General features: G+C 37.3%; 1 protein-coding gene across 3 annotated transcripts in view; it reads left to right on the top strand.

Annotated features, from left to right (window-relative positions):
- The window catches only part of NSD1 (nuclear receptor binding SET domain protein 1), a 143,797-nt gene that overhangs the window by 75,235 nt on the left and 43,317 nt on the right, over nucleotides 1–25,245 (top strand). For all 3 annotated transcript variants that reach the window (XM_047090549.1, XM_047090540.1, XM_047090558.1), the window contains exons 5-8: nucleotides 1,657–4,228; nucleotides 19,827–19,951; nucleotides 22,019–22,289; nucleotides 23,486–23,595. In XM_047090549.1, the coding sequence (XP_046946505.1) occupies nucleotides 1,657–4,228; nucleotides 19,827–19,951; nucleotides 22,019–22,289; nucleotides 23,486–23,595 (3,078 nt within the window). The remainder of the gene's footprint in view (nucleotides 1–1,656; nucleotides 4,229–19,826; nucleotides 19,952–22,018; nucleotides 22,290–23,485; nucleotides 23,596–25,245) is intronic.

Here is a 25,245-nt window from a genome sequence, read left to right as displayed (position 1 = left end):
CTCTAGCTCCATCCATGGTGTTGCATATGCTGTTTTTTGTTTTTTGTATGTGGTTGTTGACACTTAAGGTTGCATTTTCATAATCAGTTTTCTTTTTTTAAAATTTTTTAATGTTTGTTTATTTTCGAGAGAGGGAGAGTGCAAGCAGTGGAGGAGCATAGAGAGAGGGAGACAGAGGAACTGAAGCGGGCACTGTGCTGACGGTAGAGAGCCCACTGTGGGGCTCGAACCCACAAGCCATGAGATCATGACCTTAGCCAAAGTCCGATGCTTAACCGACTTGAGCTACCCAGGGTCCCCCCTCACCACCCCCCCCACTCCCCAGTAATATTTTAATAAAGAGCATTGTTTTTTTCCATTTGCTTGATGATTTGTGTTAAGGTTGGCTGAATAAAATTTGGTTTATTTCTTTTACTATTCCTTTATTGTCAGTCCTAGAAGGTGAAATAGTTCACTAGGGCTTTCAGGTTTTGGAAAGTTGATTAATTCTTATCACAGTCATGAGAATTAATGAATGTGTACTTGAGTGTAAAATAAACTAGATGGTCAGCTCATTGCTTTATAAGAGGAGGCTACCTATCCAGTGACTTGAATTTTTACATGCTCAGTGAAACACCCCTTTTACAAGTATTAAAGTATAGTTAGCTGATAACTGGAACCTTGCCTAATATCTCTTGTATAAAGCCAAGGAGGTAAGTAAATGTTTGAAAAAATAGGTGTATTGCATGGAGCATCAGTGTCTCCATGTTGTGAGGAATCAAGAAAGGAACATCTGTAATACCCAAGGTTTTTTGTTGTCTCTGGGCTACATGATTAAGCCTAGGAGACTGCTTGGTTATAATTCAGATTTTATGTAACATGTGTAGAACAATCAGATACATCACCAGAAATAAAAGGGCTTAGTGATAACCAGAAGTTCAAATTTAGGGTTCCTAGGGTGGATCTGACCTCATTTCACCTTTCTTTGTTTTTCCATGTTCATCTTCTTTAGCCTTTTGCTTTTTCTTTTATACAACTGAGCAAGTGCTTGACCTTCATAAGTCAGGAAGAAAATAAATCCTTATTTTAAAGTGTGGAGGGGTAGGTAGGAAGAGTCTGATTATTCCTTGATTTAGTAATGTCATGTGCATGAATGCAATCCTGGTTAATGATCCACTCTTTTATTCTTTATTTTATGGGAGAGTGGAGGGTGTATAGGATTAATCTTTCCTCTAACGATAGATCTTAATGGTAGAAGTAGTTTTGAGGAGTCCCCCCATTTGTTAGGCTTTGGGTGAGCAGTGGGTGCTAACCACCTGGCTAGTACCATAGAAGTGTCTTGATTCACCTGGGTGGCTCAGTCGGTTAAGCATCCGACTCTTGATTTGGGGTCAGATATGATCCCACTGTTAGTGGGTTTGAGCCCTGCATTGGGCTCTGCACTGGCAGCGCAGACCCTGCTTGTGATTCTCTCTCTCTCCCTCTCTTTGCCCTTCCCCTGCTTGCTTTCTCTCTCGAAATACATAAATGAATATTAAAATTTTTTTTTTCAAAAAGTGCCTTGAAGAAATTATAAGGCTTGAAAAAGCTTATTTGAGAGGTCTTCACTGATAATCTCCCTGTTCCCTTTCGCATTTTTTTTGATAAGTTACAATCTTTTTCTCCTTTAAATTTAAGGTTCCTCAGAAAATTTTGAGTAAATGGGAAGCCAGTGTTGGTCTTGCTGAACAGTATGATGTTCCCAAAGGGTCGAAGAACCGAAGATGTGTCACCAGTTCAATCAAGTTGGACAGTGAGGAGGACATGCCATTTGAGGACTGTACAAATGATCCTGAATCAGAACATGACCTGTTACTTAATGGCTGCTTGAAATCTCTGGCTTTTGACTCAGAACATTCTGCAGATGAGAAGGAAAAGCCTTGTGCTAAGTCTCGAGCCAGAAAGAGTTCTGATAATCCAAAAAGGACTAGTATGAAAAAGGGCCACATACAATTTGAAGCACATAAGGAAGAACGAAGGGGAAAGATTCCAGAGAACCTTGGCCTAAACTTTATTTCTGGGGATGTATCTGATAAGCAGGCCTCTAATGAACTTTCCAGGATAGCAAACAGCCTCACAGGGTCCAGCACTGCCCCAGGAAATTTCCTGTTTTCTTCTTGTGCAAAAAACACTGCAAAGAAAGAATTTGAGACTTCAAATTGTGACTCTTTACTGGGCTTGTCTGAGGGTGCCTTGATCTCTAAACATTCTGGGGAAAAGAAAAAACTCCAAAGAGGTTTGGTGTGTAGTTCGAAAGTACAGCTCTGTTATATTGGAGCAGGTGATGAAGAAAAGCGCAGTGATTCCATTAGTATCTGTACCACTTCTGATGATGGAAGCAGTGATCTGGATCCCATAGATCATAGTTCAGAATCTGATAACAGTGTCCTTGAAATTACAGATGCTTTTGATAGAACAGAGAACATTTTATCTGTGCAGAAAAATGAAAAGGTAAAGTATACTAGGTATCCTGCCACAAACACTAAGGTAAAAGCAAAGCAGAAGTCCCTCATTACTAATTCACATACAGACCACTTAATGGATTGTACTAAGACAGGAGAGCCTGGAACTGAGACATCTCAGGTTAATCTCTCTGATCTTAAAGTGTCTACTCTTATCCGCAAACCCCAATCAGAGTTTAGAAATGATGGTTTCTCTCCAAAATTCAACACACCATCAAGCATTTCCAGTGAGAATTCCCTAATAAAAGGTGGGGCTACAAGTCAAGCTCTGTTACATTCAAAAAGCAAACAGCCCAAGATCCGAAGTATAAAGTGCAAACATAAAGAAAATCCAGTTGTAGTGGAATCTCCAGTTACAAATGAGGACTGCAGTTTGAAATGCTGCTCTTCTGATACTAAAGGCTCTCCTTTGGCCAGCATTTCCAAAAGTGGGAAAGTGGATGGGCTAAAACTACTGAGCAACATGCATGAGAAAACCAGGGATTCAAATGACATAGAAACAGCAGTGGTGAAACACGTTCTGTCAGAGTTGAAGGAACTGTCTTATAGATCCTTAAGTGAAGATGTCAGTGACTCTGGAACATCAAAGCCATCAAAACCATTACTCTTTTCTCCTGCCTCTGGTCAGAATCATATACCTATTGAACCAGACTACAAATTCAGTACATTATTAATGATGTTGAAAGATATGCATGATAGTAAGACCAAGGAGCAACGCTTAATGACTGCTCAAAACTTGGTTTCCTATCGGAGTCCTGGTCTTGGGGACTGTTCTACCAGTAGTCCTGTAGCTGCTTCTAAGGCCTTGGTTTCAGGAAGCTCCACTCACAATTCAGAAAAAAATGGAGATGGCACTCAGAACCCAGTCCGTCCTAGCCCTAGTGGGGGTGACTCTGCACTGTCTGGGGAGTTGTCTGTATCTGTCCCCAGCTTAGTGTCTGACAGAAGAGACCTCCCTGCTTCTGGTAAAAGTCGTTCAAACTGTGTTACTAGGCGCAACTGTGGGCGATCAAAACCTTCATCTAAATTGCGAGATAGTTTTTCATCCCAGATGGGAAAGAACACATTAAACCGTAAAGCCTTAAAGACAGAGCGCAAAAGAAAACTGAACCGACTTCCAGCTGTGACTCTTGAGACTGCACTGCAGGGAGACAGACCAAGTGGGGGTTCAGAGAATGACTGCTCAAGAGGTGGACTAGAAGACCCTGGTAAAGAAGAACCCCTTCAGTTAATGGGTCATTTAACAAGTGAAGACAGTGCCCATTTTTCCAGTGTTAATTTTGATGACAAAGTCAACCAGTCTAACCCTGATAAAATTCCTGAAAAAGGCCCCTCTTTTGAAAACAGAAAAGGCCCAGAGTTGGATACTGAAGTGAACAGTGAGAATGATGAACCCAATGGTGTAAATCAAGCGGTGCCTAAAAAGCGGTGGCAGCGTTTAAACCAAAGGCGCACTAAACCTCGTAAGCGCACTAACAGATTTAGGGAGAAAGAAAACTCTGAGGGTGCCTTTGGGGTTTTGCTTCCAGCTGACCCGGTAAAGAAGGGGGATGAGTTCCCAGAGCATAGACCCCCTACTTCGACAAACATACTAGAAGATGCCCTGGCAGATCCAAATCATGCTAGCTGCTTAGATTCAGTTGGGCCACGGTTGAATGTTTGTGATAAATCGAGTGCCAGCATTGAGGAAATGGAAAAAGAGCCAGGAATTCCCAGTTTGACTCCCCAGCCTGAGCTCCCTGAACCAGGTAAGGATTCATGAGTATGATAAAGGGCTAGAGGAAGTGGTGGTAATGTTACCCTCCTGAAGGTGGTTTGTTTTGATGAAAGGAGGAAGGGTAGATTGGGAAGAAAAACTTATCATGTGAAGTGAAGGGAGGGCTTTTTGTAGAAGGTCCTGAATTTTTACGACCAGGTTTCCATATACTTTCAGAAATTATGTATTAACCAGAGCTCTTTTTTTACTTTTGCTTTTAGACTAAAGAAATGTCTTTAAAAAGACATTTCCTGTCTTTTTAAATCTATGAACTTTTGGAGACTCAGTCTGGCATTTTAGGTAATTGAGAGGCTCTGAGCCTAAAATTTAAACATAGTTGTTAGTTTAGAGAAAGTGAATACATTTTATTGAATGATAGGCTTTCTTTACTACAATTTAAGGAAGGTCTACTACATATTATGTAGACAGAAGGGGACATGTGCTTTTAGGAAAAAGAAAGTATTCTGTAGTACTTACTCGAAGGCCTTAAGATGTCTTAACTTCCCTTCTGTAATGAGATTTGAGAACAACAAGAAAACTGAAGTACTAGGGTATCTTAACCTTAGCAGAAGAAAAATGGTCTTTTAAAATATTAATACGCAATATTATACACTATAGTTATTGAAGATAACACTGACTATCCTTAAACATAAAATTCTCAAAGTTGTTTTATCACAGTAGATTCTGTTTTCTGACAGTTTTATTGAGATATAATTCACATACCTTGAGATATCCCATCGTTTTAAAGTTTACTTCAGGGGTTTTTAGTATATTCACAGACTTGTGCAGTTGTCAGTACAATCAGTTTTGGAATATTTGTATCACCCAGAAATAAATACTGTACCCTTTATTAATTTCCTTTCATTTCTCCCCAATCTGTAGATTTGCCTGTTCTGTACATTTCTTTTTTTTTTTTTTTAACTTTGATGCTGACTGTTATTTTTTTATTTTTATTTTTGTAATATAATTTATTGTCAAGTTAGCTAATACACAGTGTATAAATTGTGCTCTTGGTTTTGGGAGTACATTCCTGTGATTCATCGTTTACGTACAACACCCAGTTCTCATCTCAGCAAGTGCCCTCTTCAATGCCCATCACCCATTTTCCCCTCTCCCCTGTCCCCTCATCAACCCTCAATTTGTTCTCTGTATTTAAGAGTCTCATGGGTTTGCCTCCCTCTCTGTTTGAAACTATTTTTCCCCCTTCCCTTCGGTCTTCTGTTAAGTTTCTTAAGTTCCACATATGAGTGAAAACATATGATACCTGTCTTTCTCTGACTGATTTCATTTTACGTAATACTCTCCAGTTCCATCCATGTTGTTGCAAATGGCAGGATTTCATTCTTTCTCATTGTCAAATAGTATTCCATTGTATGTATAAACCACATCTTTATCCATTCATCAGTTGATGGACATTTGGGCTCTTTCCATGATTTGGCTATTGTTGAAAGTGCTGGTATAAAATTGGGGTACAAGTATCCCTATGAATCAGCACTCCTGTGTCCTTTGGATAAATTCCTAGTAGTGCTATTGCTGGGTCGTAGGGTAGTTCTATTTTTAATTTTTGAGGAAACTCCACACTGTTTTCCAGAGCAGCTGCACCAGTTTGCATTCCCACCAACAGTGCAAGAGGGTTCCCCTTTCTCTACATCCTCGCTAACATCTGTTGTTTCCTGAGTTGTTCATTTTAGCCACTCTACCAGTGTGAGGTGGTATCTCAGTGTGGTTTTGATTTGTATTTCTCTGATGGTGAGCGATGTTGAACTTCTTTTCATGTGTCTGTTAGCCATCTGGATGTCTTCTTTGGAAAAGTGTTTGTTCATGTCTTCAGCCCATTTCTTCACTGAATTATTTGTTTTTCAGGTGCTGAGTTTGATAAGTTCTTTATAGATTTTGGATGCTAACCCTTTATCTGATATGTCATTTGCAAATATCTTCTCCCATTCCGTCAGTTGCCTTTTAGTTTTCTTGATTGTTTCCTTTGCAGAAGCTTTTTATCTTGATGAGGTCCCAGTCATTCTTTTTGCTTTTATTTCCCTTGCCATCAGAGACGTGTTGAGTAGGAAGTTCCTGTGACTGAGGTCAAAGAGGTTGTTGACTGTTTTCTCCTCTAGGGTTTTGATGGTTTCCTGTCTCACATTTAGGTCTTTCATCCATTTTAAGTTTATTTTTGTGTATGCTTTAAGAAAGTGGTCCAGTTTCATTCTTCTGCATGTTGCTGTCCAGTTCTCCCAGCACCATTTGCTAAAGAGACTGTCTTTTTTCCACTGGGTACTCTTTCCTGCTTTGTCATTAGTTGGCCATACATTTGTGGGTCCAATTCTGGGTTCTCTATTCTATTCCATTGGTATATGTGTTTGGTTTTGTGCCAATACCATACTTTCTTGATGATTACAGCTTCGTAGTAGAGGCTAAAGTCCAGGATTGTGATGCCTCCTGCTTTGATTTTCTTTTTCAACATTACTTTGTCTTCTCAGGGTCTTTTGTGGTTCCATATAAATTTTAGGATTGTTTGTTCTAGCTTTGAGAAGAATGCCGGTGCAATTTTGTTTGGGATTGCATTGAATGTGTAGATTGCGTTGGGTAGTATTGAGATTTTAACAATATTTGTTCTTCCAATCCATGAACCATGGAATGTTTTTCTATTTCTTTGTGTCTTTTTCAATTTCTTTCATAAGTTTTCTATAGTTTTCAGCATACAGATTTTTTATCTTTGGTTAGGTTTATTCCTAGGTATTTTATGGTTTTGGTGCAATTGTAAATGGGATCGGTTTCTTGATTTCTCTTTCTTTTGCTTGATTGTTGGTGTATAGAAATGCAACCAATTTCTGTACAGTGATTTTTGTATCCTGTGACTTTGCTGAATTCATGTGTCAGTTCTAGCAGCTTTTTGGTGGAGTCTTTCGGGTTTTCCATGTAGAGTATCCTGTCATCTGCAAAAAGTGAAGGTTAGACTTCTTCTTTGCCAATTTGTATGCCCTATTTCATTTTGTTGTCTGATTGCTAAGTCTAGGACTTCCAACACTATGTTAAACAACAGTGGTGAGAGTGGACATCCTGTCGTGTTCCTGACCTCAGGGGCAAAGCTCTCAGTTTCTCCCCGTTGAGGATGAGATTAGCCGTGGGCTTTTCATATATGGCTTTTATGATGTTAAGGTATGTTCCTTCTATCCTGACTTCTTGAAGGTTTTTATTAAGAAAGGATGCTGTATTTTGTCAAATGGCTTTTTCTGCATATATTGACAGGATCATATGGTTCTTATCGTTTCTTCTGTTAATGTGATGTATCCCATTGATTGACTTGCAAATATTGAAACAGCTCTGCAGCCCAGGAATGAATCCCACTTAATCATGGTGAATAATTCTTTTAATATACTGTTGAATTTGGTCTGCTAATATCTTGTTGAGAATTTTTGCATCCATGTTTGTCAGGGATATTGGCCTGCAATTCTCCTTTTTAGTGGGGTCTCTGCTTTGGGAATCAAGGTAATGCTAGCTCCATAGAATGACTCCGGAAGTGTTCCTTCCAGTTCTGTTTTTTGGAACAGCTTGAGAAGGATAGGTATTAACTCTGCTTTAAATGTCTGGTAGAGAGGCGCCTGGGTGGCTTAGTCAGTTAAGCGTCCGACTTTGGCTCAGGTCATGGTCTCGCAGTCTGTGAGTTTGAGCCCCGCGTTGGGCTCTGTGCTGACAGCTGAGAGCTTGGAGCCTGTTTCAGATTCTGTGTCTCCCTCTCTCTCTGACCCTCCCCCATTCATGCTCTGTCTCTCTCTGTCTCAAAAATAAATAAACGTTAAAAAATTAAAAAAAAAAAATAAATGTCTGGTAGAATTCCCCTGGGAAGGCATCTGGCCCAGGACTCTTATTTGTTGGGAGATTCTTGATAACTGATTCAATTTCTTCACTGGTTACTGGTCTGTTCAGAGTTTCTGTTTCTTCCTGTTTGAGTTTTGGTAGTATGTGGGTATCTAGGAAGTTGTCCATTTCTTCCAGGTTGTCCAGTTTGTTGGCATATAATTTTTCATAGTATTTTCTAATGATTGTATGTCTGTGGTGTTGGTTGTGATCTCTCCTCTTTTATTCGTGATTTTATTTATTTGGGTCATCTTTTTGAGTAGTCTGACTAGGAGTTTATCAGTTTTGTTTATTTTTTTCAAAAAACCAGCTCTCAGATTCATTGATCTGTTCTGTTTTTTTTTTGTGTGTGTGGTTGTTTTGTTTTTTGATTCTGTATTGTTTATTGCTGCTGTAATCTTTATTATTTCTCTCCTGCTGGCTTTGGGGTTTCTTTGTGTTCTACTTCTATTTCCTTTAGGTGTGCGATTAGGTTTTGTATTTGGGATTTTTCTTGTTTCTTGAGATAGTCCTGGATTGCAATGTATTTTCCCCTTAGGACTGCCTTTGCTGCATCCCAAAGTGTTTGGACTGTTGTGTTTTCATTTTCATTTGCTTCCATATATTTTTAAATTTCTTCTTTAATTGCCTGTTTGACCCTTCATTCTTTAGTAGGATGTTCTTTAACCTCCATGCATTTGGAGGCTTTCCAAATTTTTTCTTGTGGTTGATTTCAAGTTTCATGGCATTGTGATCTGAAAATATGCATGGTATGATCTTAATTCTTTTATATTTATTGAGGGCTGCTTTGTGACCCAGTATGTGATGTATCTTGGAGAATGTTCCATGTGCACTGGAGAAGAATGTGTATTCTGATGCTTTAGGAAGAAAATACTAAATATATCTGTCAAGGCCATCTGGCCCAGTGTATCATTTAGGGCCATTGTTTCTTTACTGATTTTCTGTCTAGATGATCTGTCCACTGTTGTAAGTGGAGTATTAAAGTCCCCTGCAAGTACCACATTATTACCAATAAGATCGTTTATGTTTGTGATTGTTTTATATATTTGGGTGTTCCTGAATTTTGTGCATAGACATTTATAACTGTGTCTTGGAGAATGTTCCATGTGCACTTGAGAAGAATGTATATTCTGCTGTTTTTGGATGAAAAGTTCTGAATATATCTGTCAAGTTCATCTGATCCAGTTATCATTCAAGGCCATTGTTTCTTCTGTGCATTTCATGTCAATAGAATCATACAATATGTGGTACTTTGGTGTTTGGTTCTTTTGGTTAAAATGTAGTAATGGGTTATTATTATTGTAAAAAATACATAGATTTAACTTTTGAACAAGTGCCATATATGCATTACAGTATTAAGTGTATGCACATTGTTGTACAACAGATCTCTAGAACTTTTTCATCTTTCATGTCTGAAGCTATACTCCTTGAACAGCAACTCCCCGTTTTTCCCCTTTCTCCCCCATCCCCTGGCAACCACTATTCTCTTTCTGTTTTTAGGAGTCGGATTACTTTAGATACCTCCTATAAATGGAATCATGTAGTATTTGTCTTTTTGAGATTGGATTATTTCACTTAGCATAATGTCTTCAAGATTCATTCATAATCTAGCACATGACGTGATTCCCATCTTTATTGAGGCTGAATAATAGTTCATTGTATGTACATAACATGTATTTTTTTAATCTATTCATCTATCAGTGGACATTTGAGATTGGACATTTAAGTTCTTCCATAACTTGACTGTCATGAATAAGGCTGCATTGAACATGGATGTGCAAATACATATCTCTTTGAGATCACATTTTCAATTCTTTTAAATACATGCCAGAATTGGAACGGATTATAGAATTCTATTTTTAATATTTTGAGGAAATTATACTGTTTTCCATAGTGGCTGTACCATATTATAATCCTGCCAACAGTGCACAGTGCACTAGTGTCCCAGTTTCCTCACATCCTCAGTACTTGTTACTTATTTTTTAATGGTGGCCATCCTAACAGGGGTAAGTTGATGTCTCCTAGTTTTGATTTGCATCTCCTTGATGATTAGTGATACTGAGCATCTTTTCATATGCTTATTGGCTATTTGTATATCTTTGAAGAAATGTCTCTCCAAGTCCATTGCCCATTTTTGAGTTGGGTTGTTCTTTTGTTAACTGATTTGTTTAATCTGGGTGATCACCCCTTATTTGATATATGGTTTGCAAATATTTTCTTTCATTTTGTAGGTTGTATTTCCATTGTGTTAGTTGTTTCCTTTGCTGTGCAGGAAATTGTAGAAAAAAGTTTCATGTAGTCAAATTTGTCTGTTTTTGGTTTTGTTGTCTGTGCTTTTGATGTCCTATCAAAGAAAAAATTGCTCATTTCATTTATGAATTGAATCTATTTCCTTTTCTTCTGGAATTTCATAGTTTCAGATCTTAGATTTAGGTTTTTGATATAATTTTGAGTTAATTTTTGTATGTAGTGCATGATAAAGATCCATCTTTCTTTTTTGCATGTGAATATCCACTTTTCCCAGCACCATTTATTTATGTATTTATTTAAAAAAAATTTTTTTTAACGTTTATGTACTTTTGAGACAGAGACAGAGCATGAATGGGGGAGGTCAGAGAGAGAGAGGGAGACACAGAATCTGAAACAGGTTCCAGGCTCTGAGCTGTCAGCACAGAGCCCGACGCGGGGCTCGAACTCACAAACCCTGAGATCATGACCTGAGCCGCAGTCGGACGCTTAACCGACTGAGCCACCCAGGCGCCCCTCCCAGCACCATTTATTGATGAGACTATCCTTTCCTCGTTGTGTAGTCTTAATATACTGGCCAAAAAGAATTTGACCTTACACCTAAGGGTTTATTTCTGTGCTCTCCTTTCTGTTCCAGTCATCTATATGTCTGTCTTTATGGGAATATCATATTGTAATGTAGCTTTGTAATATATTTAGAAAACAGAATGTGTTTGTTCTTTTCCATAATTGTTGGCTATTATGGGGTCCTTTAAGATTCCATGTGCATTTTCGGATTTTATTTTCTGTTTTTGCAAAAAATGCCTTTGGGGTTTTGGTAGCAATTGCAGTTAGTCTGAAGATCACTCTTGGGTAGTATGAACATTTTGACAATATTAAATCTCCCAGTTCATGAATGTGGGAATCTTTCCATTTGTCTTTAATTTCAGCAGTGTTTGTAATCATCTGTGCATATGTTTTTCATGTCCTTGGTTCAATTTATTCATAAGTATTTTATTCTATTTCATGCTATTGTAAATGGGATTGATTTCTTAATTTGCTTTTTGAATTGTTCATTATTAGTGTTTAGAAATGCAACTGATTTTAAAAGTTGATTTTTGTATACTGCACCTTTATGCAATTGTTTATTCTTAACTGGTAATTTTTTTTATTTTTTGGTGGAATCTTTAGTATTTTCTTCATGTAAGATCATGTCACCGGTGAACAGAGACCATTTTACTGTTTTCTTACCAATTTGGATGTTTTTTATTTCTAATTCTTGCCTAGTTGCTCTTGTTTGGACTTCAGTATTGTGTTAAGTAGAAGTGGCAAGAGTGGTCATCCTAGCCTTGTTCCTGCTCTTAGAGAAAAAGCTTTCAGTTTCTATGATAGAATATCATGTTATGGTATTTTCATATATGAAATATATGCTATTTTCTCTCTCTCACACACACACACAGCCCCCACACGGATTTACATATGTGACTACCTTGTTTGTTGAATGTTTTTCTAAGGAACAAGTATTGGAAGGAGTGTCCGACTCGCTCAAGGTCATGAGTTCAAGCCTCATGTCCGGCCTAGAGCTTACTTTAAAAAAAAAGAAGAAAAGGTGTTAGATTTTGTCAAGCCCTTTCTGCATCAGTTGAGATGGTCATGTGATTTTCATTTTGTTAATGTCTTTATTACTTTTTTTAAAAATATGTTGAACCATCCTTCTATCCCAGGGGTGAATCCCACTTGGTCATGGTGTGTAATCCTTTCAGTGTGCTCTGTTGAATTCAGTTTGCTAATGTTTGTGAGAATTTTTGCAGCAATGTTCATAAGGAATATTGGTTAAATTTTTCTTTTTTTAATTTTTAAGTATATTTGTCTGGCTTTGGCATTAGAGTAATGCTCACTTCATAAAATGAATTTGGAAATATTCTCTCCTCAGTGTTTTGGAAGAGTTTGAGAAATTTTGGCATTAATTCTTTTTTATTTTTATTTTTATTTTTATTTTTATTTTTATTTTTATTTTTATTTTTATTTTTATTTTTATTTTTAGTTATTTGAAGAGAGAGCAAGGGACAGGCAGAGAGAAGGGGAGTGGACGGAGGATCCAAAGTGGCCACTGTGCTGACAGCAGAGAGCCCAGTGCAGGGCTCAAACCCATGAACTGCAATATCATGACCTGACCCAAAGTTGGATGCTTAACTGATCCACTCAGGCACCCTGGCGTTAATTCTTTTTTTTTTAATTTCTTTTTTTTAAACGTTTATGTTTTGAGAGGGAGAGACAGAGCACGAATGGGGGAGGAGCAGAAAGAGAGGGAGACAAAGAATCTGATGTAGGCTCCAGGCTCTGAGCTGTCAGCACAGAGACTGACTGGGGCTGGAACTCAAGAACTGCAAGATCCTGACCTGAGCCAAAGTCAGACATTCAACCCACTGAGCCACCCAGGCGTACCCTCCCTCAACGTAGTTTTTAAATTATAGTTATTTTTTATGGTCATTTGTCTTTTATTTATTTTTAAATGTTTATTTTTGAGAGAGAGCATGAGCTGGGAATGAGCAGAGAGAGAGGGGATCTGAAGCAGCCACTGTGCTGATAGCAGAGAGTCCAGTGTGGGGCTTGAACTCATAAACCGTTAGATCATGATCTGAGCTGGAGTCAGATTCTTACCCAACTGAGCCACCCAGACTTCCTGATATATATATATATGTTTTGTTTTTACCATGTCCGTACCACAAAGTCTTAACTTGCCCTATTTTTGTAGTAATTATTGTAGTCTTGAAATTGGAAAGTGTGTCCTCCAACTGTCAATTTTCAGGATTGTTTGACTTTTCTGGATCTTGTGCATTTCCATTGTAATTCTCAGACCAGCATGTTAATTTCTGCAAAAAAGCCAGCTGGGAATTTGATAAGAATTGTGCTGGATTTGTAGATTAGTTTTGGCAGTGTTGCCATTGTTTTTTTTTTTTTTTAATTTTTTTTTTGTTCAACGTTTTTTATTTATTTTTGGGACAGAGAGAGACAGAGCATGAACGGGGGAGGGGCAGAGAGAGAGGGAGACACAGAATCGGAAACAGGCTCCAGGCTCCGAGCCATCAGCCCAGAGCCTGACGCGGGGCTCGAACTCACGGACCGCGAGATTGTGACCTGGCTGAAGTCGGACGCTTAACCGACTGCGCCACCCAGGCGCCCCTGCAGTGTTGCCATTGTTAAGTTTTCTGAACTATGAACCACAGGACAGTTTTCTGTGTCTAATTCTTGTGGTTCTTTTGTTTAATTTATTCTTAAATATTTTATTGTTTTTTGAATTTTCTTTTTTGATGCTATTACAAATGAGATATGAAAATGATCATTTGGGTTCATTAAAAGTATACAGAAATACACTTGATTTTTGTATATTGATTTTGCATGTTGCAACCTTGCTGAACTCATTTTTTAGTTCTAATTTATTTTATTTTGAATTCCTTAGGATTTTCTATGCACATGATCATGTCATCAACTAATATACTTTTACTTCATCCTTTCTCATCTGGTTATTTATTTATTTATTTATTTATTTATTTATTTAATTTTCCTTTTTACTAATTGCCCTAGCTAGAGCCTCCAGTGCAGTGTTAAGCATAAGTGGAGTGAACAGGCACTCTTGTCTAGTTCCTGATCTTAGGGCAAAGATACCCAATTTTTCACTATTAACTATGATGTTAACTATGACTTTGATAGATGACCTTTCAAGTTGAGAAAGTTACCTTTTATTCCTGGTTTGTTAGGTGGTTTTTCTGTGTCTGTTAGGATGATCATTCCTTTTTATGCCCTTTATTCTGTTAAACATGATGTACTAATTGCTTGACTTTTTTTTTTAATAATTTATTTTTCATAATTTACATCAGTTGCTTGATTTTCTTATGGGAGCTACAAATCCACAGGAGCACCAGTCACAGCTTCTCAAGGACTTATTTTCCCTCCTGCTCCCCTTCTACTTCTTGCCAAGGTACCTTTCCTTGTGGTCTCCTGGAGGCTGGGACATGGTGTTCTTTTGCTTTACTGTAACTCTGAGGATAGAGTTATTTGGGGCCCTAGTTTATTCTCTCTCAAACTTCTGCCTCGTATGCTTTAGCTGGATCTCAAAGTCTTCAGGACCTAATCCATTTCATTGCTTTATTTCTCTAGTTATTACTTGTAATTTTTGGTATGTAGTTCATTACAATCTTGTCAGTGCTTTGCTGCTTTTAAAGTAGTTTTAAAAACATTTTATAGCATTTTTATTTGTTTTCAACAGGAGGTTGGGCTCAGTAACTTTATTATTATGAAGGAATGTGTGGACTTTTGCCTTTTTTCCCCCCTTCCTTTATCTCTTTTGCCTCTGAGGTTTCCGAACTAGGAAAGTAGGTGTATGACAAGGGTTAATAATGTGTAGTGAGGAGTGATGTTGCTCTTAGTACTTACTGTAATGTGGTTCTTTAGGAAAAGAACTATAATTCAGTCTTTTTTTTTTTTTTTTTAGTTTATTTATTTTGAGAAAGAGAGCACGAGGTACAATTTATACACCATAAGGTTCATACGTTTTAAGTGCATAAGTGATTTTTAGTAAATTTATTGAGTTGTGCAGCCATCCCCATAAATCAGTTTTAGAACATTTGTTCTACCCAGTGAGAGTCCTCCATCCCATTTATAGCTAGTTCATTTGTACTCCTAGCCCCAGCAACCACTGATTGTACCCCCAAACCCCCACCATTTGCCTCTTCTGGACGTTTCATATTAATGGAATCATATAGTATGTGATCTTTTGTGTTTTGCTCTTTTCATTTAGCATAATATTTTTGTGGTTATCCATATTGTAGCATGTATCTATTTTGTTTGTTTAAAGTTTATTTATTTTTGAGAGACAGAGCACAAGCAGGGGAGGGGCAGAGAGAAGGAGACACAGAATCTGAAGCAGGCTGCAGGCTCCAAGCTTTCAGCACAGAGCCTGATGCAGGGCTTGAATTCATGAACCATGAGACTGTGACTTGAGCCAAATTTGGACGCTTAACCAACTGAGCCACTCAGGCACCCCTCAGTATTTTGGTTTTTATTGCTGAATAGTATTCCAGGGTATAGGCACACCACATTTTATTTATCCACATTTTATTTGTCTTTTCTTCAGTTTGTGAAAATTTGGGGTTGATTTAACTTTATGGATATTTCATTATTTTAGCTGGTATATATACACTCTGTAGTCAAAAAAGACATTGCTAGGCTTGTCCTGTATGAGCAGTGTGTCTCCATTCTTGACAACAGGTCCTGGCTCTGTGCTAGGAATTGATATGTAGTTGCCAAGAAACTTAATTATGATCATACTTTGGCTCCTGCGCAGTTTCATATTTGCTCTGTGCCATGTATTGAGATTTGCATGATTTATTCCTCTCTCCATTAGCTTTTGTAATTTTCTGCCTTTTAATATTTACCTTTAGTATCAGAAGGTCATATTCCTCTTTTACTCTTGATATTCTTTATGTTGGTTTGGCAAGTCATTTCCTTTTGGCCATTTGTAGAAGAGTTGGATATGGTGAGTTATTTCTCCAGGTGCTTTCAGCTCAACTGTAGTTTTGTGGGATGAGCAATCTAGGTGAGAACATAAGTGGGAGTAGGGGGTTGTGGTGGCAGGTGTAGTTGAGGAGGACAAGAAACAAGCTCAGGAACAGAAGTTCAGGAAGCATCTTAGGTTTTAAGTCATTCAGTTGTGATCAGGCTGTTTTTATTTACAGGGTGTTAACTCTATTGTACATTTAAGGGGAGGGGGGATTGGTAATCCTTTCCTTTTTTTAAAAATTTTTTTTTTTCAACGTTTATTTATTTTTGGGACAGAGAGAGACAGAGCATGAACGGGGGAGGGGCAGAGAGAGAGGGAGACACAGAATCAGAAACAGGCTCCAGGCTCTGAGCCATCAGCCCAGAGCCCGACGCGGGGCTCGAACTCCCGGACCGCGAGATCGTGACCTGGCTGAAGTCAGACGCTTAACCCACTGCGCCACCCAGGCGCCCCGGTAATCCTTTCCTTAAAAGGACAGATAGTAAATATTTTAAGCTTGCAAGCCATACTGTCTTGTCACTCTCAACTCTCTAGCACAAAAGCAGTCATAAGTCATTAGTAAATACATGAGCATGGCTGTATTCCAATAAGACATTATTTATAAAAATAGTCCCATTGGTAGTGTGCCAAACCCTAAACCTTTAAAGGATTGTTTTATATAACTTGGTGAAGAGCAATGCATGCACTTGTGCAGGAACCTCTAATAGGTATGTCAGATACAGTGTTCCTCTTAATTTCTAGGTCTTTTGTGTTTTTGCTGATTTTCTTGTGGATCTCAAGGAAATGGAGAGGTAAAGGACTAAAGCTTAATCTGAGAAGTTACTCTGTGAGAGAAGTGAACCCAAAGGTAGAATGGGGGACAGAGGCTTCAGGAGGAAAAGGAAGAAGGATTAGCCCATGCAGCCTTTTAAGACAACAAAGGAGAGAACACAACCTCTGTAGGACTGAGATTTAATTAGTGTGGGGAAGTAGTGATAGATGGGGGCAGGGAGACTGGTTGAGGAATATGATGATGTGACAACATAGGGATAGGTTTTAGTAAAAAGTACCCAATGGTTTTGGAGTGTGGACAGATTTTGGTTCGAATCATTGCCTTGCCACTTAAATAATGGACTAACTTGAATGGGCTTAGGCAAGACACTTTCTTCTTCAAGCCTCAGTTGCATTTTTTATAAAATGGGGATGTTATCACCTATCTTGTAGATTGAAGATTAGAAATTCATGAATATGACATGGCTGAACTGTGACTTGGGCATAGTAAATCCCTGTTATTCCTTATCATTTCTTTGGTCTTACTTGTGTTAAAAAATGCTGTTGGTGTTTAAAAAACTTGGGTGCTATGTCTAATGGGAATATATTAAAGGCATAATGTATTTGCTTCAGAGCATAAAGTTATTACCCATCAACTATCATAGGTACAGATATATATATTTATTTAAAGATCTATTTGGCTATTTCTTTGCTCTAAGAGAGATTTTTCAGATATTATTTGAGGGGAACATTTTAAATTTTTTTTTTTCAACGTTTATTTATTTTTGGGACAGAGAGAGACAGAGCATGAACGGGGGAGGGGCAGAGAGAGAGGGAGACACAGAATCGGAAACAGGCTCCAGGCTCCAAGCCATCAGCCCAGAGCCTGACGCGGGGCTCGAACTCACGGACCGCGAGATCGTGACCTGGCTGAAGTCTGATGCTTAACCGACTGCGCCACCCAGGCGCCCCTTGAGGGGATCATTTTAAGTAATTGCTTGGCTTTGGGTGTTTTAACTTCTTTTGAAATACTTGCTTGGGAAATACCAATTTGGATCACTTACAGGCTTATGGTCTAAAAATGTTGTTAGGAAAATTGCATTGGTTGAAAGGTTTAACAAGCCCCATAATTATAGTGGGAGCTGTATAGGTATATAAATTTGGTAGTTATTTCAGCTTCTACCATTAACTTTTTATTTTATGTTAATATTTTATTTTTTTAGAGCAGTTTTGGGGTCACAGCAAAATTGAGGGTAAGACACATAGATTGCCCACTCTGTCCACACACACAACTTTTCCTGTTACCAACATCCCCCACCAGAGTGGTACATTTGTTTCGATTGATGAACGTACATTGACACATTATAATCGCCCAAAGTCCATAGTTTACCTTGGGGTTCATTCTTGGTGGTGTACATTATTTGGGTTTGGACAAATGTGTAATGACATGTTTCCATGATTATGGTATCCTACAGATTATTTTCATTGCCCGAAGTCTGTGCTCTGCTTATCTATCTATCCCTCTTTCTCTGCTAGGCCTCCCTTCCTCACCCTGTAACCATTTTTTTATGGTCTTCATAGTTTTGCCTTTTCCAGAATGTCATATAGTTGAAATCCTATAGTGTGTATGTAGCCTTTTCAGATTGGCTTTTTTCACTTGGTAATATGCATTTAAATATCTTTCATGTCTTTTCATGGCTTGATATTTTAGTGCTGAGTAATATTCTATTGTCTGGACATAACACAGTTTATCTTTCCATTCACCTGCATCTTGGTTGCTTCCAAGTTTTGGTAATTAGGAATAAAGCTGCTTTAAAAATTGATGTGCAGGGGTGCCTGGGTGGCTCAGTCAGTTAAGTGTGAAAACCTGACTTCAGCTCAGGTTATGATCTCACAGTTTGTGGGTTCAAGCCCCGTGTCTGGCTCTGTGCTGACAGCTCAGAGCCTGGAGCCTGCCTCAGATTCTGTGTCTCCTCTCTCTGCCCCTCCTCGACTCGCGTCTGTCTCTCTCTTTCTCTCTCTCTCTCTTTCTTTCTCAAAAATAAATAAACATTGAAAAAAAATTTTAATGATGTGCAGGTTTTCAGGTGAATATAAGTTTTCAACTCCTTTTATATTAGATTTAAATAACTAAGTGGTATATTATTATTGTGAAATTACAGTAGTTAGAATTAAAATTATTTTCCATATTTTGTCATAATACAGTTTAATGGCTTGTATCTAAGGAGTAAAAGCCTTTGCCAAGCTGTAATTTGACCTTTTCCTTTTAGTCTCAACTTTTGCATTTCTTTTATTGAGAGAATGTCAGTATTGCCACATTCAACTGAGGCAGAAATTGTTCCCTCTGAGGTTGTTGTGTCATGAAATACCTCTTGCTTCTTGAGTACACTGTATCTTACATTCTGTATGCATTAGCTTTTGCTCCAAAGACCTTGTAAAATGATGATAGCATGTTAAGCTGAGACAAAGGTCTATCAGGAAACTATAATAGATTATTGTTTTACCATTAATTCAGAGAAAACTGGTATGATACTTTGAAATTTTGAGCATAAAATATGACAGGTTTGTTTTTTTTTTTTTTTTTTTGGTACCCCAGACTATGTATTTTTATCTTATTTTCTGCTTTTGACATACATGGCATATACATTTTATGTCATTGAGGTAATGGTGTACATATACTTACATATTTTTAAATGATTCTGTTTAGAAATACTCCTGTTTCTAATGTGAAACTCACTACAACTATGATATGAAGTTTATGTAAATTGTTTTTGAAATTCACATGGTAGTACTGATTAGGTAAATATTTCATCTCTGAATATCCATCCAGTATTCTGCATAATCCAGAGAGATGTTATTAAAAAACTCATTGTATATTTTTTGAATTTGCTTGATTTAGACTATATTTTAATATTAGCTGTATCTGTCACTATGGAATACCAGTTAGTTTCAATTTAATCTTTTCCTTAACTTCAGATGGGCTATGTGTATGTGTATAGAGCAACACAGGTCTCTCCCCTCTCGACTTTTGCATATGAGAAACCATAGCAAATCACTTTTAGCCTTTTGGAGCTTAAGCAGAGTGTTTGAAAAACAAGAGTTTCCCATCTCTGTACCTTTGAGAGTGCAGGGATGGTTGTATGAAACAATGGGTTTTCCTCTAACTTTTTTGGTTAATATGAACTTGTTCCTCTTTTAGCTATGCGGTCAGAGAAGAAGCGTCTTAGGAAGCCAAGCAAGTGGCTTCTGGAATATACAGAAGAATATGATCAGATATTTGCTCCTAAGAAAAAACAAAAGAAGGTGCAGGAACAGGTGCACAAGGTATGTTCCAACATTTCAACAGTCTTTTCATCAATCCTTTTAGGATACTGCAGATTTGCCTTTAATATTATATTTTGTCTGCATGGGATAATAAATTTCTTAACTGGGATCTTACTTTTTCAGCTTTTTAGCTCCAGCTTCTGGCACAGTACCTAGAATATGCTAGTTATACAAGAAATGTATAAATGTGTCTATGCACTGTGTATAGTAATACATATATATTTACATATATATATAAATTTTTCCCTTTTCTTTCAAAGAGTGTTTAATGATTTAGGGTGAAGTATTTAGTAAAATCATAGAATATAAATTTGGATGGTAGGATCGTAATTTTTTTTTTAGGATCGTAATTTTTTTAAGGAAATGTTATTGATATCTTAGTTGCTTTATTTCTTAATTCAATTTTTTTTGAAGTTTTATATTTATTCAAGTAATCTCTACACCCAACTTGGGGCTTGAACTCATGACCCTGAGTTCAAGAGTTGCACACTCTTCTGACTGTGCCACCCAGGTGCCCCTTAATTCAGTTTTTTTAAGCTGAAGCACTTTATTTTTTTTTTTATTGAATTTTTTTAAATGTTTATTTATTTTATTTTCGAGAGATTGAAATAGAGCACGAGTGGGGTAGGGGCAGAGAGAGATTGAGGAAGACACAGAATCTGAAACAGGCTCCAGACTCTGAGCTGTCAGCACAGAGCCCGATGCGGGGCTCAAACTCGGGAATTGCAAGATTATGACCTAGGCTGAAGTCGGATGCTTAACCAGCTGAGTCAACACAGGCGCCACTAGGCTGAAGTACTTTAAAGTAAATTTAAGACACTTTACTTTCTCCTCCTAAATAATATGCGCCTCTAAAAAATAGAACGTTTTCCTTCATAACTGATAAAGCATTACTATATCTCATATGATCAGTTTATCTGATAAGAAATCCATATTTAGCTTTCCTCACTTGTCCTTTAACCTTTATATTTGGTTTATCCATTCCAGGATTACACGTTGTATCTGGTTGTTACATTTCTTAAATTTCTTTTAAATCCAGAACAGTTCCCCTGTTTTATGACCCTATCTAAGTAATGAGAGTGAGTACCTTTACAATATCTCCCTTCTAGATTTGTATGATTGCTTCTTCATAGGTGTCACTAATCTATCCTCTTTCTTACTAAATCGAAAACAATTTGATGGATTCACGTTAAACAATTTTAGCTAGATTAAATTATAGGTGCTATTGTGTCATATATTCCATGACATTAGAAGGTATTTAACATTCAGTTGTCTACAGTCTTGACTGATTTCTTCTAAGTCATATTTTGCTCCCTTTGATCAAGAAGCAGTATGTGTGTGGGGCACCTGGGTGGCTCAGTCAGTTGAGGGTCCAGCTTCGGCCCAGGTCATGATCTCGCAGTTTGTGGGTTGAGCCCTGCCTTGGTGCTGACAGCTCAGAGCCTGGAACCCGTTTCTGATTCTGTGTCTCCCTCTCTGCCCTTCCCCAACTCATGTTCTGTTTCTCTCAAAAATAAATAAACGTTAAAAAAAAAAATCTTTTGTGGGTGGGGAGGATTATCACTATGGCCTTAAAGAATTTTTATAGTTTTACTGTATCTTAATTGCATTTTCCCCTTTTTAAAAAACTATAGTGAAATCCATATAAAATTTAGAATTGTAGACATTTTTAGGTATACGGTTCTCTGTCTTTAAGTACATTCATTCACATTGTTGTGCAACCAGCACCACCATCCATCATCTCTAGACCTTTTTTCATGTTGGCAAACTCAAACTCTGTACCTGTTAAAGAATAACTTCCTACTTTACTCTCTTCTCAGCCCTTGGCAACCACCATTCTATTTTCTGTCTCTATGAATTTTTACCATTCTAGTTACCTCATTATAAGTGGACTCATACAATATTCATTCTTTATGTCTGGCCTATTTCACTTAGTGTAATATCTTCAAGGTTCATTCATGTTGTAGCATGTGTCAGAATTTCATTTTTAAGTGCATTATTCTTTTTAACACTGGAATTACAGCAACTTTGTGGTCTATGGATTCTACTTCTATTTTTTGCCCTTAGGTAAGTTCCCGCTGTGAAGAGGAAAGTCTTTTAGCCCGATGTCGATCTAGTGCTCAGAACAAGCGGGTGGATGAGAATTCTTTGATTTCAACCAAAGAAGAGCCTCCAGTTCTTGAAAGGGAGGCTCCGTTTTTGGAAGGGCCCTTGGCTCAGTCAGAACTTGGAGGTGGACATGCTGAGTTGCCACAGCTGACCTTGTCTGTGCCTGTGGCTCCGGAAGTCTCTCCACGGCCTGCCCTTGAGTCTGAGGAATTGCTAGTTAAAACACCAGGTAAGATGGGGATGGGGTCTCAGTATGTAAGTGGATAGGATTTTAGTATGTTGTGATGAAAAGCTAATAGTGTATCTCTATATAACAAACTACCCACTTTTCTCCTGGAAATCCCAAAAGTGCTGGCTAATTGAATGTAATTCAGTGACCATGAATTGGTGGTACTCTGTCCAGAAGACATTTTAAAAACTACTCTCCTTACTCTACTGTTGATCTTCATGACTGTTGATCAAACACCATGTGAGTGAATACTTAGGATAACAGTGTTTTAGGGAGGGGCACTACACAGTATAATAAACAAATGAAACTTATGCTTCAGATACTAGCTCTACCAATCCTTGTGTTACTTAGAAGGTTGTTTAACCTCTCAACATGTTTCCTCATATGTAAAATGGACATCATAATGTAATTTACCTGACGTATAGTAAGCAGCTAATTATAAATTCTCCCTTGAAGTTAACCAATTGCTTTTCACTTTATCATTCTTTATATACATGTCAACCTGGTGGGAGCTGGATCTAAACATATGGTCTTTAATTTACCTTCTGACTTTTGAATATTATAGTCACCCAAGGAAAATTTTGAATGTAACTTTTTTACATTCCCAACAATAGCTTGTGGTGTTATTCCTTAAAGTAAAAAAAAGTATCCCAATTGTGCTTATTAATTAAGGCAGAATCCCAAATACTTTTAAAAGGAGTAATAATGATAGTTACTATCTCATTATTTATGAACCAAAATCTGTTATTAGGCTTTTTTATATAATTCTTAAGAACAGCCCTACAAAGTAAATGTCTCTTTTATTTGTTTAGGAGTAGAATAAAAATTGTAATCTTGGTGCTGTTATGCTTGGAATTCAGGCTCTACTCCACCTTACTTCTCCTTTTGTCCTTACTAACAGTTAATTAACATAAAAGCAGTTTTGCCCTTTTGATTTTTCCTTTAGTCCTTTTATGAGAGATGTATATAAAAACATCTTCACATTAGTTTGTATCTGCATTGAGAACTATTTTCTTGTTTTATGTTAACTAATATTTTAGAATAAATAAATTCCTATCCTGTCCCTACCCAGAAGATGAGGAGAAAAACATAAAAAATACGGTGATTCATTTTTCTGTGGCATATAGATTTTTTTTTTAAAAATTAGCATGTGCTCAGTTTCTAAATCATCTAATGAAAAGATATATGCATTTCAGGAAATTATGAAAGTAAACGTCAGAGAAAACCAACTAAGAAACTTCTTGAATCCAATGATTTAGACCCTGGATTTATGCCTAAGAAAGGGGATCTTGGTCTTTCTAAAAAGGTATGTTATTTTAGTCAATTCTAAAATATGATTAAACCATATGGAAATACGTGATTTTGAAAACAGAGCTTTTAGTAATACTTAGCAACATTGATGCACACTTAACATAGAAATTACAGAATGTTATAGTATATACATTTGGTCTAAGATTCTATATTGAGAGACTGTTCTCCATTTGTGTGGACATGTGTATCAGTTGTTTTTAGATTTTCTTTTCAAATGAAAATGAAAAAAGGTTTTAAGATTGAGTAAAATTTGTGTTTGTTGTCATTTCTTTTCCAGGCTCAAATCTCTTAACCTGATTTCTACCTCACTTCTGTCTGTATACGCCACTAACCTACTCTTATCCCACTGCCCTATTTTCATACCAGCTAAGAAAAGACTCAGCTCAGTTATAAACCAAATAGAAATATTTGAACTTAAGTTTTTCATTAGCCAAGAAGGCATCATTAAATAGTAGATGGAGATAGAAAATTGTTTTCTAATTCTATAATGATGATAGCTGGATATTAATTTTTAAGAAACTTCCTGTTGCCCATATGTATGAGGAGTAATTCAGGGTTTTAGAAATTAAGTTGTTAGGATACACAGATTTCCTTTTTTTTTTTTTTTTTTTAAATTAAAAAAAAGTGTTTTTTTTAATGTTTATTTATTTTTGAGAGAGACAGAGACAGAATGCGAGTGGGTTAGGGGCAGAGAGAGAGGGAGACACAGAATCCGAAGCAGGCGCCAGGCTCTGAGCTGCCAGCACAGAGCCCGACGCGGGGCTCGAACCCAAGAGCTGTGAGATCACGACCTGAGCTGAAGTTGGACGCTCAACTGACTGAGCCACCCGGGCGCCCCACAGATTTCCTCTTAAATTTTCTTCTTTAAAGAAAAAAATGGAGATTGCAGTCAAATCACAAATTGAGTTTTTAGACTTTTTTCCTCAGCTATAGCAGCCTTCTATCATTTAATCCTATATTGAAGACTCTAGTTTTGTTTTTGTTAGATATTCACCCATGTCAATTAGCATGTAAATGTAAAACTCAATAGTTGTGTTTTTGTACCTCATTTTAAAGGCTGCATTATATTCTTTAGTTCTTTTATTCTTTTCAATGTCCTAAGACTGGGATTTTGTCTTTGGACATGGACTTTTCAATTCTTAGGTTCATCTGCTCTCTGAACTTTATCTGCAGTTTGTACAACGATCAGTGATAGTATCATGTCCCCAAATCATCATCCTATCATTGCACCTTATACTTTTAAGGCTGTGATAGTTTTCTTCTGCAGTGCTTCCCCTGGCTTTGTCTTATTCAAATCTTAGCCATTTTTAAGATTGTTGAAAGAGGTATATTGTAAGGGACAGGGAAATTGGGATTCAGTTGAATATTTTGAGAGTGGAAGGGACATTTGCAATCAGGTGATAACTTTATTAGTGTTATACAAGGTGAATTATGTAAGGCTGTGGGATCACTGCTAGAAGTGAGATAATGACAGATTTTAAAGAAAAGCAGAATTTGGGGCAATTAAGTAAATGATCCCCCCGCCCCATTTTATTGATATGTAATTGACATACAGTAAGTGAATGGTTTGATTAATCTATATGGTGAGCATTTGGAAATTTGCTGCTGTATTTTGTCTTGTTTTCACCCCAAGTTCTAGTACCTT

Source organism: Lynx rufus, unplaced genomic scaffold (genome assembly GCF_022079265.1).
Source record: "Lynx rufus isolate CCGP_SWC_20201006 ecotype Redwood Valley unplaced genomic scaffold, mLynRuf1.p SCAF_1, whole genome shotgun sequence".
Classification (NCBI taxonomy): Eukaryota; Metazoa; Chordata; class Mammalia; order Carnivora; family Felidae; genus Lynx; species Lynx rufus.
This window is presented reverse-complemented; position numbering and strand designations above follow the sequence as displayed.